This window comes from Pagrus pagrus, assembly GCF_965226575.1.
Source record: "Pagrus pagrus genome assembly, chromosome: 22".
NCBI lineage: Eukaryota > Metazoa > Chordata > Actinopteri > Spariformes > Sparidae > Pagrus > Pagrus pagrus.
The window spans coordinates 6,056,883-6,074,810 of NC_140204.1; the positions used below are offsets into that span (position 1 = coordinate 6,056,883).

Sequence of the window (17,928 nt, forward strand, 5' to 3'; positions counted from 1 at the left end):
AGACGAAGATGTAACAGTGCTGCATATCGCCAAGATAACTGCTAACTGCTGCTAGCTGTCTTCTATTTAGAATATAGCTGCTGTTAGCTCAGTTAGCCATGCAGCTAGCTGGACTACTGAGTGAATCATGGTGTTCACTCTGCTATTGCGGGAGCTTTGGACTGCAGAAAGAGGTCTTCAGGCCCGGGGCTAACTGGTTAGCATGCTAATGTAACATTTAATGTCTAAACTGGAATTTCTTCACATTCTGTGTATGATTTTAGTTTGTTTTTGAATGTTTTAAACTAAAATTCATACATATTGCACCTTTAAACATCAGTCAAACGCTGCCTTGTTGATGTGCTGAAATAAAATGCTACGAGCGCTCGACCAATCACCAATTTAGACCTTCATCCCTGCCGTGGAAACCCCACCGAGTTCCTCCCAAACGGTTCCTCGTCCCTGTGGAAAGTTCCCCCGTCGGAACAGCCACCATTTTGAACCACCATCACCATTTTATTACCGCCTCTTCATTTTCTTTTGTGTTTAATGTGGCTTGTAGCGTCATACTAAACTCCTCTGGCACTTTAAGGTTTTCACTCGATATTGAAAAATTGATCTCAGCCAACAATATAATCCAAACATTCAATCAATAAAAGCAGTAAGTGGCTGAGATCCAGCGCATATGGTCGATCCTTCGCTCTGTTTCGTTCTCTCTCGACACCTCTTCATCCATCTCCCTATATAACTGTTTGTCCGAGAGTGTGTGTGTGTGTGTGTGTGTGTGTGTGTGTAGGAAGGTGTGATCTCACACACTTTTGCTGGTCTGTGTCACCTACACACACACACACACACACACACACACCCTACAACACTTACGATACAAAACAGTTGTTTCTTGCATAACAGGCCAGCTGTTCCTGCGGAGGACTCTGTACACGAGTGACTGTTGTTTTGTTTTAATTAGCAACTTTCTCACTTCGCTAATTGGCGTGACATGTGGACGTACATGCACACACACACACACACCCTGCTGTGCATGGTTACATAACACAGATACATATACAGTTGAACACCTACTGCTGTGCTTTCAAAGCTGTGTAATATTAAACACAAAGGTTCAAAACAACCATGGAAACTTGGAAATCATCTTAAATAATCATCCATTATAGGTTTTAATAATTCATAGTGTTGGATTGTGTTAACATATTCAAATGGTGCAAACCTTTTTCTGTGTTTGTGTTGGTTGAGAGGGACGTCCGGATTATTTATTTTGTGTATGAATCATTCACATTCAGCCCGTTCAGACTGAGACGTGTGCAGGAATCTGATATCAGCCATCTGTCAGACACAAACATGTGGAGCTTTTAAATTAGTGATGTGACGCCCTGACGATTGAGACTGAGAGTGAATCACAACATCTTCTCCTGTCAACGTTTTTATTTTCCAGTAGCTTCCTCAGATATGTGACGAAAATAATAACTAGATGAGCTGAGCAGAACTGAGGTGGTCCAGAAGTCGGCCTCATAGTCCGTCCCAAAGGTGTTTGATGATGTTGATTTCAAGGCTCTAAGCAAACTTTCAGTTTGGGGTGAACTGTTCCTTTAAGATTTCCCTACAGTGGAAGCCCAAACTCAAACTACAATCAGGAACGGACCAAAAACACACAAAAGTATGTGATCTTGTGTTTGTGTCCACATACTTTGGGCCAGTTTTGAGAAACAGCAGTGTAGTATCACAGAGCGTGATAGCAAATTTTATGCATCATCTTTTCAAAATGGAGCATTTGGAGTGTGTTTGGCAGTTTGGAGGATCCCTTTGAGAGGCATGAGTCAGTCAACAAGTCTTTCAAATTTTAATTTGTGCTTACAAACGTCCCGCTAGACGTAGAAATGGTTTCTGATCTTTCCTCAACAGAACAGAACAACATCATTTATTCGTGCCTTTCAAAACTAATGAGAAATAAGACTTTCTGCTGGTTTTAGGCACCGAAGCAAGTCTTTATTTTCACAGAGTTTATTTCCTCCTGGAGCACTAAAGTGGCTCGGTGATTGATGAGATGGTCCTTAATTTCAATCCATGCATCCTAAAAGAATCACTCAAGTGCCCTCGCACATTATACTTCAGTCTTAACAGCTTCAGGGACTCTGTTCGGTCTTCATTAGCTGACTGTGATCCCACAGAGGGAAGGATGTCACATTATCATTAACCCGACAACAGCCTCAGTCTTATCCTGGGATTTGGGGAATTCGGTTCATGCGCAGCATCTTTTTGAACCCTTTTGTCTACTGCGGATGGTTTTGGTGTTTTTTAATTCTGTGTTACATCTTTCATATTGCAAAGTAACTATAATATCCATTGTGCGTGAGCTTGCCTGTTGTTTCCCTGCAGCTCTGTGCCGATTTCTGCGCTGTTATTGTCTGGAAGCTGCTTGTTTGACACATCTGATTGATTGGTGCTTAGATAAATGTCAGCTTGAAAGCTAGCAGCTAACCAACACTGTCTCACAATACCATGAAGTAAGCTAGATATTTACAACAGAACCAAAGATCAATCATTTATTATATCTTTTCAACCGATTGCAAAGCTCTTTATGCTTCATTCGGACCATTTCACTCCAATGACGTTTGCACTGTCAACAGAGAAGCTGACAGAGTAGATGAGTGTGTGTGAGCTAACAGCAGATGATGCTCCGGAGGTGTGGATAGCTCTGACACAAAGGTTAACAGCGAGTGAAGAGGCCATTTTCTGCCAGTGTGACGACTCTTCAGAGCGAACACAATGGAGTCGTCTGCGAAGTATCGGCAGCAAACTGCCTTTTCATTCATTCGTTCACTGTATGAGTGTGCTGCGTGCGGCTGGTGTCGCTCTGATCTGCATGCTGCAGCACTGCTGGTGTTTTTCAGAGAGCAGAGTTGCCGCTCAGATGAAACCATTTATTGAATCGGTTGGTAAATTAATTCCCCACTGGAGGTTTACTAAACCACTACAAGTGTTTTGAGGTTAACACCTCTGTGCTTATCTTGCCACCACCGCAAGCACTACTTCCATTCTGTTTCTCTCTCATCATTGTAGAGTTGTTAGTTTATTTATGTTTTAAATATAATCTTCAGCCGGAATGGGGACCAGAACCAGAGCCAGGAACAGAACCGAGGCTGAACGCACCCTCAGAGACAAACAGCAGCCAGTTTTACGACATGGAAAATACGGTACAGAGGTGATTTACAGCGGCTCAGACCAGGACTGTGAATCCAGGAAAGACAAAGACACGGCAGGTACAGGAGTGGCGTAAAGAGGGCCCCCTTGAGGTGCAAACTGGTATTACAAGACGGGACGCAGGGGCTAGCTAGATAGCATGCTAACTTCTGTAGACAACTATGCACTATACATAGACAACACTGTTTTCTTTTTACGATAATTTTAGAGGTTTTTTTACTAAAATTCTTACACGATGCACCTTTAGAAATATGACAAAAGTATTTGTTGAGCAGAAAGTTAGTGAATCAAGTATAAAACATTATATATTATGCAATTTTTGTTGATGCATTTGAATTACTTTCTTACGGAAACACTCAGTGGTCATGGGTCGAATTGTCATTACCACGGAAAAACAAATGTTTCCAGAGATAAAAAGCAAATTTTCTCAAGGTGTCGTTTTTGTCATCAACACCAGATAGCGATTGTTGTTTTCCAGAGATAACGAGATAATTAATCACGAGAAACTGACTTCAAAAGAGTAGTTTAAAGCAGTTTCTTGTTAAGACGCCATGTTTACATGCTGACCTCTTAAACATTAAGCTTTAAGGAATAAGAAGGAACAATCGTTTGTTTTCTTGTGACGATGGATTAATTTATCTTATCACCTTGGGATAACAACAATTGTTTTCTCGAGATCTGGAGAACATTACCTCATTATCTCGAGAAAACAACATTTGTTTTTCCGTGATGATGACATAAATAACTGGTGTAAATAACTTCTTTCTTTCTTTCTTTCTTTCTTTCTGTACAGCTGAGATCTGTAACCCCTGGATGGATAAATAACATACCACTTCTGATTTTTGTGGGTTGAACTCTCCTGAACACTGTTGCTGTTGCCTCCCTCGGCTGCAGCCAACATTGCCCTGCTGCTGCTTCAGGTTTCTGTGTGATGTCAGCAGACAGATAGTGATGGTGGGTGTGTCTGTGAGCTCTCACATCTCTTCATTAGCAGCTCTGTGTTTGAACTGCGTGTGTGCAGCAGCCTGGTTGTAAAAGCTAACAGGATGTGTTGCTGTAGCTCTTTGAGGTTACCACCTGTTCGTTTCGCTCGGTCTTGTGTTCTCATGGAAACCAATATGTTGAAGAGCCGACCAATCAGACGCACAATGGGCCTCTTTGTTTTTTTTCCCACTTTGTGTGTCTCTCTGTGCGTTGCGTCCATCTCTGCTTTGTTTTGTTTTTTTGCGTCGCTGACCTCATAATTGCACCCCGGCTCTGTGATTTCTGTCCTTCCACTGATCACCTGCAATAATCAGTCAAAGCCATTAAAGTTTGACGTGCAGTCTGGCTCTTGTGGCTCAGCAGGGCTCGTTCAAAGAAAAGCCTGATGCAGTAGGCTCGACTTCAAATGGCAGATGACTCAAATGTTCCTGATCTATGTATTACACAGGGGTATTTATAACTTCAATAGATCGCAGAGGGGTGGAGGCACTAATGTTTTCTCTCTGTGTACTGTACATCCTTCTCTCTGCTTCTTCCTCCTTCCCTTCCCCCTCATTTCGGTCTTATTTCGTCTTCTTTTTCCATATCAAGGACTCCCTTTTGTCTGCCTGATCTTTTCTATCTCTAAAGGTATGTGCAGCTTTTTCCACTCGGCCATTTTAGACACTTGTCAGAGGGGATGAGGGCGAGGAAACGCACAAAAACATGAGACAAAGACGAGTGACTCTTTAATCAAATCAAACTGAAATAACACATCTACAAGCAGCATTTTAAAAACAATCAATAAGTTGGCCCATAAAAGCAGTGATTGGGATAAATGCATCCAGTTTGATGTGAGTCAACGTGGACAAGACGTTCCTCAGTGGACCTTGAGGTGAGATTGTTTTGCCACCTTGCGTTTCCAAGGTGAAGACAGAAGAATAATAGACTTCATCACACTTTCATACCTCAACTCAGCCACAGAAAATCATCAGAAGTGTTAGATTTTGTCACAAAAATCACACTTTTGTAGTCAGTAGTAGTAAATATATTATATCCAGTGTTTTCTGGGTATTTTTTTAGCAGTGGTGTTCCTTCACAGCAAGGAATTTACCACCACTGCAAGAGAAAAGTGAAATTAAAATACGCTTGCCATCAAAAACAAGAGATGAAAAATAGTCCAGTGTTTTAGAAAATCACTTTAATGCTCAACACAGAAAAAACATCACATATATTTATGATTTGTTTCATTTCAAGTCTTTTATTCGACCATTTCATTGCAAGAAAATTCAAATAATCCACATTTTTTCCCCCCTTTTCATTCCTGGCAGCTCAGACAGACACTTCCTGACCGTACTTTTAATAAGCGCTCGCGTCTCGAGAGGAAATCAGCTTCGAGAGGCTGATAACTGAGTTTCAGATAACAAAATAATGATCCAACAAATCACTCTGATCCTCATCAGAGACCGACACCTCAACACTGAATCGCTGAAGATTATTCTCCCTCTCGTTCTGAGTCATCGTCTTCTTGTTGTCTCACCCTCTGACCTGTCTCACCTTCGATCGAACGCTCTCTCCTCTGCGGCGCCACATCTCCTCCCCTCCTCCCTTCACCATGCCTCATTAGCGTTGGCTGCGATTACCCCGTCTCACTGATCAAAGGGGGAAATCGCAGACTTACACTTAATAATTGATGCTCTTTAACAGCTTATCATTTGACTTCAATGCTGCTCTTCACGCTTCCCCAGTAAACTGCCTTCTCACTGCACTGCACGCCGAGTCGTCTCCTGCAAGACCTCCTCTAGATTCATCTTCCAGATAATTTCTTTAAATGGACAAATAAATCACTAGGTGGCAGCATAGTAACACACGGTGCATACATTGATAGAGCGGCGTGTAAATGAACTGCACAGACTTTGAGGACTGACGAGCCTGATCCCAGATCAGTAGATGAGCTGCAATCATTCATCTTTTCACCCATCCCCTCAATATCCTCTAATCACCCGATCAATAACCCAGCCGGTTTGACTGCAGATCAATTGAAATAATGTCCCCCCCGACCCATTAATGACCTTTTACGACCTCTCGAAAGCGTGTCGCTGCTCTGCCGAGTCTGTTAACCCTCATTGTCTCACGGTGAATGAGGAGGTCAGGTCCAAAGCAATCAAAGCTCAACTGAAGGCACATTTTGTCGACAACAGTAAAAACTATATATATGTTTTGTTTCTTTTTGCAGTTTATTTTTAAGTATGTGTGTTTAAAATTCTCAAATATCTGCCATGTGTTCAGAAAAAGTACATTTAATCCGTCGTAATCAGTGCAGCTTCAGTTTTGGTTGATCGCAATGCCAGCGTCCATTTAAAAAACCTGCTATTTAAGCCACCAGCTGAATATGTGGGCTTTATTACATATTTCTGCAGTTGAATGTTCTCAACCTTGAGAAATTATGCATCATTTGAAAGTACAAAGCCTCACACTTCTTTTCATGTTAACCATTTTCATATCCTGATATCACTGTGACGGCAGCTGCCTAATTTATAACAAGAATAGCCTCAAAAAACAGAACAGTTGGATCAGTATAACTTTTTAAGCTGCTGTGATTTAAAATCTACCCAGTAAAACAGACGTTAACTCGTCTATGATGGTGTAAATCAATAAAAGATAACGGGTGTTGTGATTGTGTTGAATGTGAGAGTCTGTCTCACCACAAAAATAGCTGCTAACTGACATCTGTGGACGCGCTTACATGACTCATGTTTAATATTTGTGTGTAGGCTTATTTTAAGATCTGATGTAACCGTTCCTTGTGCCGTTTCAGACTCTCTGTGTGATTGAAGGTGTCTGTGTAGGAGTCCGTTCGGTCGTAGGCGGTGAGAACATGAATGACAGCCGGGTTTAGAAACTGCGATTCGGGCTTTTCCCTTCTGAAATGAAGCTTGAGTTTGTCTCGTAACACCAGACAGGCTTCTTCCCAGAGGATGCAGTTTCTAAAAATGATGGTGATTATGAGAAGATTGATACCACTCTTGTTTCTGTTTGGAAAATGTGAAGCTACCGTTAGCAGCTAGCTAGCTTAGCCCAGCACAGGAGATAGGCTAAATCACCATAGATGTACAGTATGTAGCCTACAAATAGGCCAAAAGATTGAAACCACTCTCATATAGCTTTAATTAGGGCTATGTAGCAGGAGCAGCTAGTTAGCCTATCTTAGCAGAAACGGAGACAGGGAAGCAGCTAGCCATGCTAACATGTTCCACCCAACAACACTTTTAAAGGCTGTTTAACATATAAAGTATCTCCTATGTTTATCCCAAGTTTTGTGGAGGTTTATGTGCTGGACTACTTCTTGGACATGACCAGTAGGCTAACGTCCTGCTATCTCCAGTTAGCAACAATCTGTAAAACAATAAATAGCCATTTTTACACTTAAGATAAATTAAATGTGTTAATTGTTTAGCTTTATAGGTGCTAGTAAGTTGTTTTTGCTATCTTTGGACAGAAGCTACTCCCTGTTCCCAGTCTTTGTGCCAGATTAAGCTAGCTAGCTCGCCTCGTAGCTTCATATTTACCGTACAAGTAAAGATTACAGTTTACAGAATACCATTCCTCTTGTCAACAAAAAATACAAGAGACATGTATGCTAAATGACCATAACAACGAAATAAAAGTTATCTTAGCTAAAATACAAGTTAGCTTAGCTTAGCAGACAGCCAGGGACACAGCTAGCATGGCTTTCTGCAGAGGTATTCCAGCTAACAGCACCTTTAAAGCTAATGTATTAACATATCATAGGTGGATTTTATCTTTGGGCAGAGCCAAACTAGCTGTTTCCAGGATTCATGCTAAACCTAGCTGATTAGCTAGCATGTTAGCATCCTATTGAGCTTACAAATATAAGAGTGGTATCAAATGTCTCATCATATTTTCAGCAAGAAGCAAAAAAAAAACATACAAAAATGACCAATAAGAGTGTTTCTGGCCATTTAACCATCATGTAGCAGGTTAATTGCTGGAAATCAATCGGTTGAATTTAATAAAGAAAAACAAAATACACGGTAGGAAGTAGCTGTGTGACTAATACTGTTCAGTTCACAGAAGCACTGATTAATCTGTATTTCCCTGCAAACAGCAGCGAGAGTGTGCACACAAAGCAGAAGCACGTTATTAAAGAGATAAATACGGGGGTACGGGGATAACTGCCTGTGAAAGATGAGTACAGGATGTGCGGCAGCATGTTTCGTATTTGCATGATGATAATGACGGCGGCGTAATTTGCCCTCAGTTTGATACGTAACACGGAGCCGTTAATTATCTCTTTGTTATCGGCTGCTTCTTTATCGCCCGGCTCTGATTACAGCTCCTGCTGAGAGACCGCCGGGAGGAGCAACACAGGAAGTGTGACAACCTGCTCCCTGAGGAGCTGGAGGAGCAGGGAGGAGGTGATGGAGAGGAGGGAGGAGGTGATGGAGAGGAGGGAAGAGGTGATGGAGAGGAGGGAGGAGGTGATGGAGAGGTGGGAGGAGGTGATGGAGAGGAGGGAGGAGGTGATGGAGAGGTGGGAGGAGGGAGGAGAGAGGAGGGAGGAGAGAGGAGGGAAGTGGGAGGAGAGGAGGGAAGTGGGAGGAGAGGAGGGAGGAGAGAGGAGGGAGGAAACAGGAGAGAGGAGGGAGGAGAGAGGAAGGAGGAGATAGGAGAGAGGAGACAGAGACAGGAGAGAGGAGGGAGGAGACAGGAGAGAGGAGGAAGGAAACAAGACAGGAGAGAGGAGACAGGAGAGGAGAGAGGAGGGAGGAGACAGGAGAGAGGAGGAAGGAAACAAGACAGGAGAGAGGAGACAGGAGAGGAGAGAGGAGACAGGAGAGGAGAAAGGAGGGAGGAGAGGGGAGAGAGGAAACAAGAGAGGAGAGAGAAGACAGGAGAGGAGAAAGGAGGGAGGAGAGGAGACAGGACAGGACAGGAGAGGAGACGAGAGAGGAGAGAGGAAACAAGAGAGGAGAGAGGATGGAGGAGAGGAGAGAGGAGAGCTCCCCTCTACCTCCTCCTCCTCCTCTCGTCTGCCTCATTAGCTTCCTCCTTGTTTCCTTGTTTCCTTGCTTCCTTGCTTCCTTGCAGGTTGGATAATAATGGGTGTCAGTGAGTTTGAATCAGTTTTGTGGTCAACAGAAATCACATTGATCCACAGTAAGCAGCAGAAACATTGACCGTCAGGCTGCAGACAGATGAGTCTGATGAACCGACTGAACGTGAGACCAACAGGAGAAGAGCCAGATGTTTGGTGTCTCAGCCTGTCAGACGTGAGGACCTGCTGTCTCCTCTTCATCGTCTTTAACTGAATACTTGGTGTTTCTGACAGTTTGATCGAGTCAACGACGCCGAGCGGACAGAACGTGTCTCTCTACAAACTGTAGCTGCTCCTGTGTGTGTTCGTCCTTGGTCCATCGTCCCTCCCTCCACTCTCCTCACTTCTTCCCGCCGTTGCCAAGGGCAACCGGAGGAAAAGAGCTGAATACAGTAACACTATCACCTGATCGACGGGGGGGGGGGGGGGATCCAGCAGGTGTCCGTGTGCACGCCTGTTGCTGTGCACGTGTCCGCATGTTTTTCCACGCCGACAGTTACAACCTCTGGGATACAGGTGGAGGAGGGCGCACGCACACACACACACACACACGCACGCACACACGCTGGTGTAAATGAAGTGACTGTTGGCAGCTCACAGCTAATTCAGCATGAATATTTAATCAACTGTAAACAAATTACTACTGCACTGAGCTGCCAGTGTCTGTGTGTGTGTGTGTGTGTGTGTGTGTGTGCACATGTCACTCTCTCTCTCTCTCTCTCTCTCTCTCTCTCTCTCGTCCGAGTGCAGCTCTGTATCTCTATTTTCTGAACTTTCCTTGCTGACGACCCGACTGAAGGAGCTGGGATCTGACTCTGAGAGTGCAGATGGAGAGCCCCAGGATAATAATAATAATAATAATCTGCCTTTATGTCTCATAACTTTGACTTTTTATGTCAGAATTATTTACTTATTTACTTTTTATCTAAAAAAAATGACTTTTTATCTTGTAATTTGGAAGTTTTATCTCAGATTTATGATTTTTTTCTCATCATTTTGACTGTATATTAAAAAATCTGACTTTTATCTAAAACATTTGACTTTTGATGACTTTTGTTTTGTTTTGAATCGAACCTGAAATGTAATTTTTTCTCTTCACCTGGCTCAAACGGGCTTCCATACTTTCACAGCAGCATGTCCAGAGTGTATAAATCACAATAAACATCTTCATGTGATTAATTGACTTTACCTGTTTGAATCGACACCCAGCAGTGATGTAACTCTACACTCACCTATTGTTGAGTGCTCTGATGCTGTCGAGTGACTTTTTATCTCATCATTTTGACTTTTTACCTTGTAAATGGCACGTTTTACCTCAGATTAATGACTTTTGTCTCATCATTTGGACTTTTTATCTCATAATTCTAATTTTCATCTCAGAATTTAGACTTATCAAAAAATTAACTTTTAATCTCATAATTTTGACCTTTTGTATCTCTTATTTATGACTTTTTCTTATCATTTTGACTTTCTATCTACTAATTTTGACTTTTTGTCTCATAATTATAACTTTTAATCTAAAAAAAATGACTTTGTATCTTGTAATTCAGACGTTTTATGTCAGATTGATGACTTTTTGTTCCATAATTATAACTTTCATCTCATAATTTTGACTTTTTATCTTAAAAATTCGACCTTTCATGACTTTTTTTGTTTGTTTTGTTTTGATTAAAGCTAAAATGTCATTGTTTTTTCTTTACCTGGCTCAAACGTGCCTCCATACTTTAAAGAAACATCTTTAATATGACTTTACCTGTCTGGATCAACGCCTAACAGTGACGTAACGCCACACTCACCTGTAGTTAGGAGCTCTGACGCCGTCACGTGCACAGCAGAGCTAATTAAAATGAAACTTTCCCTCAACTCTTCACATTTTTTGGGAACATCTCGGCTCGCTCATTTGTGTGTGTGTGTGTGCCTGCTGCGCACGCATGCGTGCGTGTGCGCGCTGTTTGCTCTCCGTTTAACCTCATAGCAGAGAGACTGCACGCGGCCGCCGCACCTCTCTCTCTCTCTCTCTCTCTCTCTCTCTCCCTCGCCCCCTGCTCCCTCCTCCTCCTCCTCCTCCTCCACCTCCCTCCTCTTCCTACCTGATTCAGATCCGCTCCGACGCTATGCGTATGACCGCGTCCCTCTCTGCAAGCCGAGCACCACCGGAGAGACCCGCACGCTGCTGCCGCCGCCGCCGCCGCCGCTGCTGCTGCTGACCGCCGGCCGCCCGCCAGCACCCGACGCCGGCTTTGACGAGCGACCCAGGGCCGGGCAACAGGAGCGGGAGACGCCGCGGCTGATTAAACCCCCCCGCCCCCCCCGACTGACGGAGAAGGAGGGAGACGTTATCAACGGGGCGAAGGTAAATAACATCCATATTTATGGACACATGAGAGCACGGGGGGGTTTATCCGTGCAGGAGGAGGTGGTGGTGGCCGCGCGGCAGCAACGGTGGCCGTCCAGGTCGCTGATTTATGGGTTTTTTTTCGCGTTTGTGACAGCTGAGCCCCCTCTGAGCCCATTTGACGACTCAAATTGAAAATATTGATATTTATTTTGCCGCCGAGAGCTCCCACGGTCCACGGCGACACGGACGGAATGAATGATCGAGCTGGCCGAGGCGCACGACAGCCTGTTGTGCATCCGTTTCTGTTTATTTCCCGTGTTTTGGACGCGAGCGCCGTATAAACACAACGGAACACGTTCAGAACCTCCATATGCATTTGTGGCTTTTTACCGTTTTCGCCTGTTTTCAGCGGTGAGTTCGGTGTCATCGGGGGCGGCAGCGAAGTGAGATGCAGGCAGGTTTTCTGTGGCCACATCGTAATCAAGGAAACACACACACACACACACACACACACACACACACACACACACAGCCTATATGCACTTTTCGGATGTGTTAATGACATGAAAGCATGCACATATCTGATGTTCATGAGCATCACCCTTTAACTGTACTTGCCCTTCATGCCCATCACTCATCTTCATCTTCATCATCATCATCATCTTCGGCTCTATTTAAACCCACATGGGGTTTAAACTGTAAAGGCAGGAAGAAGTGAAGAGGAACCGAGAAGGAGAAGTCATTGTCTCGCTAACTGTAAGAGTGCGACGGAGGAGGAAGAAGAATAAATAATAAGAGTAGAAGAAGAAGAAGAAGAAGAGGAGGGAGTTTGTTTATATGTTCCTTAACTTCCAGCTGAGAGAGCTGCCAACTCTTCCCCTCTCCTCCTTTCTCTCCTAATCAATAATTCATTCCTCCATCTTTTTTCCAGAGTTGGCCCCCGGACGGAGAGATCGGCAAAGAGTGTGGCGTCCCGGAGCCCCGCTGTCCCATTCGTCATCCTCTCCTCCTCCTCCTCCTCCTCCTCTCTTTCCTCTTCTCTTTGAGCTTTCACCTCACCAAACCTCACTCTCTCCTCTTCTTCTTCTTCTTCTTCTCTGTTACTTAAAACTCCTCCACCCATCTCTCTTTCTCTTCTCCGTCATGGCTTCCAAGCTGAACCCCAACGTCCTGTACGTGGCGGAGCACGGCGAGTCGCTGGGGTCGCCCCAAGCCGACTCTGAGAGGACTCACATTGTAAGTACCGCCTGCCAAACTCCATGTAAAAAAGTGGCGATTTTGCAGAAAGGGGGTGCAGCAGGGAGAAAGTGGCCTGACTCTCCACTGATGTACTTTTTTTTTGGCCCCTGACAGTTTGCACAGGTTTTAATGTTACACGCTGATGTACTTTACATTAGAAAATCACTATTTTTGTCTCATTTTTAAACTTTTTGCAGCTTAATTTGACCTGCAGCCTGAGAGGAAGGGTAGCAAACTGATTTCTTACTGTTTTAAATGTAAGTTCAGGCCACTTTACATCATCTCAACTAGAAAAACATCCATAAATACGTCCCAAATTATGTAAGAACTTAAACTCTGTCTTTGTGAGAGTAAGTTTCACTTTTTGTCCTGAGGTCTTCAACTGTGCGATGTTTTTTTTTCATCCTGCAGCGGAAATAAGACACAAACTCTGCAGACCTTTATGGATTTTAGCTGCAAAAACATCCTGAGAAGTCGATGTTTTTAAACACCTGTGACACAAACAGCGTTGACTTCGCAGTATCTTGGACTTTTGAATCTTCAGCATGTTGTCGTACATGTTCTGAGCACACAGGAAGTGGTGAATCAGAATCAACGCGTGTCTACTCAATGCGAGCGTCAGATCGAACGAGTCAAGAGACGTTCAGTCATTTCACATCAGGTTAAACAACCGAGGAGAACATGTGAGAACAAGCATCTTCAGCAGTTTGATGTCATCTTTTATTTTTAGTGCCACGCGAGAGCAAAATGGCCGAGAAGTTCATTTCAGACATTCGGTGAAACGCTTTTCTCTGTGTCTTTAATTTAAAGGACTGCAGGAATAAGTCGATTTGTCAAAAATGATCCAACTCTGAAGCAAAACTTCTCACACAGAGGTCATTTCCTTTGATTTTTTTTGGGAAATACAAGGATCTAAAGTGGAGTTAACCTCTCTTAACATCTCTTTGGAGGTATTTGAAATCGTGGCTACAACTCTGCTCTGAAGTAGTTTTATTCCAGACAGTCCGATTATAAGAAAATGTAACAACCGAGGAAGGAAATATTAAAAAGCCTTAATTGATATTGTGGTTTAAATTGTTAAAAAAGGAAATATGAGACCACTTTTGTTTTTGGGGCTCTGTTGAAGACTTTTACAGGAGCATCCAACACATTTTTCGATCTTTATCGGATTACAAAGACTCTTTTCACAGTTTTATTGACTTTTGTAGAAATTAAAATTAGAGATGGAGTCACGTCCCGCCTACAACGCTGTCTGATTGGTCGCATGTCACAAGTATCAGCCTGTCAACACTGAATAATCTGAATCTGCAAAGTAACTGAAGTTATTAATTAAATGTAGTGAAGTTAGTAGAAAATCTGTAACCTGTACGAAGTTAAAGTCCATCAATGTTTATTCTGAATTTTGACACCAAGATTTTCTTTTCTTCTTCAAATATATATCAGTTATCGATCTTCTTGATTACCAATAATCAGTATTGGCCAAAAAAATCCCATATTGGTCAATCCCACACCACATCACAAGGAGTTATTCCTAATTTCTGCACGACAAAATCGTTTTATGGACCATAAACTAAACCAAATCACATGCAAAAAAAGGAGCGTTTCTCCAAAATCGACGGCTGAACTGAAGTCGTTTCTTGCTCTAAAGTTCTCCAGGTTTTGTACATTAACAACATCCGACTCAAATCTTCTTCTTCCAGGCTGGAGAAGCTGGCGAAGAGTCATCGGACAGCGACGGGGAGCAGGAAGAGACGTCGCACAAGCTGATCCGCAAAGTGTCGACCTCGGGGCAGATCAGGGCCAAGGTAGGAAAAAAGCAGGAGTGCATGTGTGGAGGTTTTACCTGAGCTCCTGGACTATCATCGAACCGGGAGATATCAAGAGAGTTTTATTTTGTAACTCACTCTTTCACCGTCTTGTATTATAGATGTTGGGTTTTTTTTTTTGGGACATTTTTGAAACCTCCTACTCCCTCTGAGAGCTTCTTTCTTGGCTTGATACATATTGAAACAGAGCTTCTCCAAGGTGGAAGAAAAAAAAAAAAGCAACTTCAGCAAGCCGGAGAGGGATGAAATATTTAGTCTCGTGGAAGTGCTCTTAACTTAGTTTGGGGAAAGTCATGGAAAAGTCATGGAGGTGGTCCATCAGGGTCACGCTGGAAAAGCCAGATTTTAAGACTCGAGCTGCTCATTTATTCAAGAGGACGTATAAACATTTAAAGAGGACGTGTGGATGTGGATTTTCAGGCCGATTGAGGGACATTTATCTGACGCCTGACTCTATCTGTCTTACTACGGTTCGGTTATCTCCTTCCGGTGTCACCTAAATCAGACCTCGTCTTATCCGACCCCTCGTCTGTCTGCTGCAGTCAGCTGACTTCCTGGCTCACTTCCCTCTTGCGTCACCTTCCTCTGCGATGACGAGCTGTGGTCGAATCTCTGATAGCCGATCTGACACAGATGCGCAGTCTCTTATCGGACTCCCGATCGCTTCGTATTGGTGTTTTACAGGAAGATATCGATGGTTTGATACTTGCCTCTTACTGGCAAACACTCACAGACACACACATCTGACTCATTAGTTATTGATGAGCTGATTATTTCCAGCACACAAACACAAATGATAACTGTTTAAATCACTATCATAAATGTGTGTTTGTGTGTCGGGAATCATTATCAATTACCTGCGCTGACCGTCAACTGTAAAGCATGCGCCGATCAATAAGTAGCCCAGGATACCCGGCGTCCCATAATGCCTCGTTTGTTCCCGGGGCAGATAATGGCATTGGATATCAGTCTGCTATTGATCGGTTAATCTCATCGGACACCGCTGTAATGCGGTGTTGACGGGAAGGCGCACGCACAAGTATAAGCTCATGAGAGCACCGTGGATGGTTGCCATGGTTTCAGTAGGGAGAGAATTAAAGGTGAATGCCGTGTCACGTGGTCGTTTGTTGGTAGGTGTCACTTCTGTAGTTTATTTTAATTTATTGACTTATTTATTAAGCCAAGTCATCCAGCAAAGATGAATTTTTAAAAAAGTTTTGAAATTATATTTAATCTTAATAATGTTCATTCTCATCATCAGTGTTAAAGAGTGTAAATGTGAGATAAAGTTAAATAATATTAAAGGAAATATAAAATAGCTATTGCTAAGTATTTCTAAAACCTTAGTTATAATGTTAAAATCATGAAAGAAAAAAGTAAACAATTAATTTTCTAGAAAATCGACATTTTTAAATAAAAAAAATCTATCAATTTACATTAAAATGCATCTTTATTCAAAATATGTTTCACAGAAAGTTAAAATGGGCATATTATGCTCATTTTCAGGTTCATAATTTTATTTTGGGTTACTACTAGAATAGGTTTACATGCTTTTATGCTGAAAATGCTGTTTTTCGCTCTTGTCTCTTTAAGTCCCGCCCTCCCGAACACCCAGTCTCCTCTGATTGGCCAGCTCAGACACGCCTGAGCCAGCCTGCTAACAACAACAGAGCAGCTGTGCTAAATCGAATCTTACACGCCAAACCAGTTGTAGCAGCAAATTACTATTACTATCACATTAAAATGATGAAAAAGCAGAGAAAGGATGGGTCATTTTCTAGTAAATTGGCATTTTTTGAGAAATTTATTCTAATTGTTTACAATAAAATGAATCTAAATTCACTATATAGTGTGAAATCTGTAAAAGAGAGTAAAAAATTGTGTCTATGTCGCCGAAAATGACAATTTTCTAATAATCTGACCAACATTTAGAGGTAAAGTTCCTGGTGAAAAAGAGACAAAGTCAACATCACAGAAAAATACATTAACAATATTGCCGAATTTGTTAATTAGGATATTTAGTAGTATTTCTGACGTCATCATGCAGCCTCCATATCGTCCGTGAGAAGCAGCTGCTGCTAGCGGCGGCTAAGGATCTTGGTTTCACCGGCTTTGACAAAGCTGTGATTGGTTCTTTGTATGTTTATGCTTCTGTGTGTGTGTGTGTGTGTGTGTTGATTACATTGTGTGTACCTTCAGTCATGTGACTAAGATTAAGCTAGTCATCGACTCCAGGATTATGCCTCAGTGACAACAATGGCTTGAGCGGATTAGCATGTTTGTGTATCCCCTTTGTTTGCTTGTGTACATGTGGGTGAGAGCTTTTATTTATCGGTGTGTGTTCTGCACATGTGCTTAAACATTTCATATATATGTGTGTGTCATTTTATGCGCTGCCTCCCCTTTTTTTTTGTCCCCCGCCTGCTTCCCGTACTTGTTGGAGCGGCGGTCTGTTGGCACACTCGTTAAGAAGGTGCTAATTCTTATCAACCGTGACATGACATCCTGACACCATTAGATTAATTCAGTTCCTCACCCACAAGTCCCTCAATAATTATACAGATACAGCGATAGCCCTCTGAAGACTGGAGATGTTCGTGTCGGCTATAATTAAATATCTTTGGGTCTGGAGACGAGGTTTCTGATTCTGGGGCATCGGTAGAGGACATTTTTATCTCACCAGAAGCCAGAAAGATGTACTGAAGTCACTCCTCGCTGTTAGTTCTTTGAGATTTGAGAATAATATCCAGGATGTCAGACTACAGGGGGTTTAGAGTGGAAGTTCATGAAACAAATCATGTTGAACCCGCAGCAACTAACATTAAAATTACAGCGTAGTGTAACGACAGCCGTGTCAAAATGTAATCTGCTAGATTCGCGTACACGGACTGAAATTTAAAATTGTTTTCATGACTCTCAGCACTGACTGGACTACTGGTTCCAGAAATGTAATGTTATATTCATAAATATCTTTTCGTCTTCAGTTCAGTTTTTCCTCCATGAGTGAACCCTCTTCTCAAAGAAATCCATAAAAGATCTCTGAAACGTCTCTGAACTAAGCTAAAAACAATGCCAAAGATCCTTTATTGATTTGCTTTGGGAGATGGTTCACTCAGGACACGTTTGAGAAACCAAATTTTGTAACAAACTTGATTTCTATCTTTTGGTTGTTTATTTCTGAATCACTGAAGGCTGGAAGTTTTTTTTGTGGTGCATATTATTCAAACTTGCCTAAAAAGCCGCCAGGG

At 42.6% G+C, this 17,928-nt stretch overlaps 1 protein-coding gene across 3 annotated transcripts in view; it reads left to right on the forward strand.

The window, feature by feature from the left end:
- Positions 1 to 11,310: 11,310 nt before the first annotated feature.
- Positions 11,311 to 17,928, forward strand: part of LOC311251903 (diacylglycerol kinase delta) — a 75,937-nt gene continuing 69,319 nt past the window's right edge. Inside the window, exons 1-3 of one of the 3 annotated variants that reach the window (XM_084344567.1) lie at positions 11,311 to 11,630; positions 12,547 to 12,851; positions 14,555 to 14,659. In XM_084344567.1, coding sequence (XP_084200693.1) covers positions 12,759 to 12,851; positions 14,555 to 14,659 — 198 coding nt within the window. In that variant the 5' untranslated portion in view covers positions 11,311 to 11,630; positions 12,547 to 12,758. The remainder of the gene's footprint in view (positions 11,631 to 12,546; positions 12,852 to 14,554; positions 14,660 to 17,928) is intronic. The other 2 variants (XM_084344568.1, XM_084344569.1) reach the window with 2 other exon arrangements.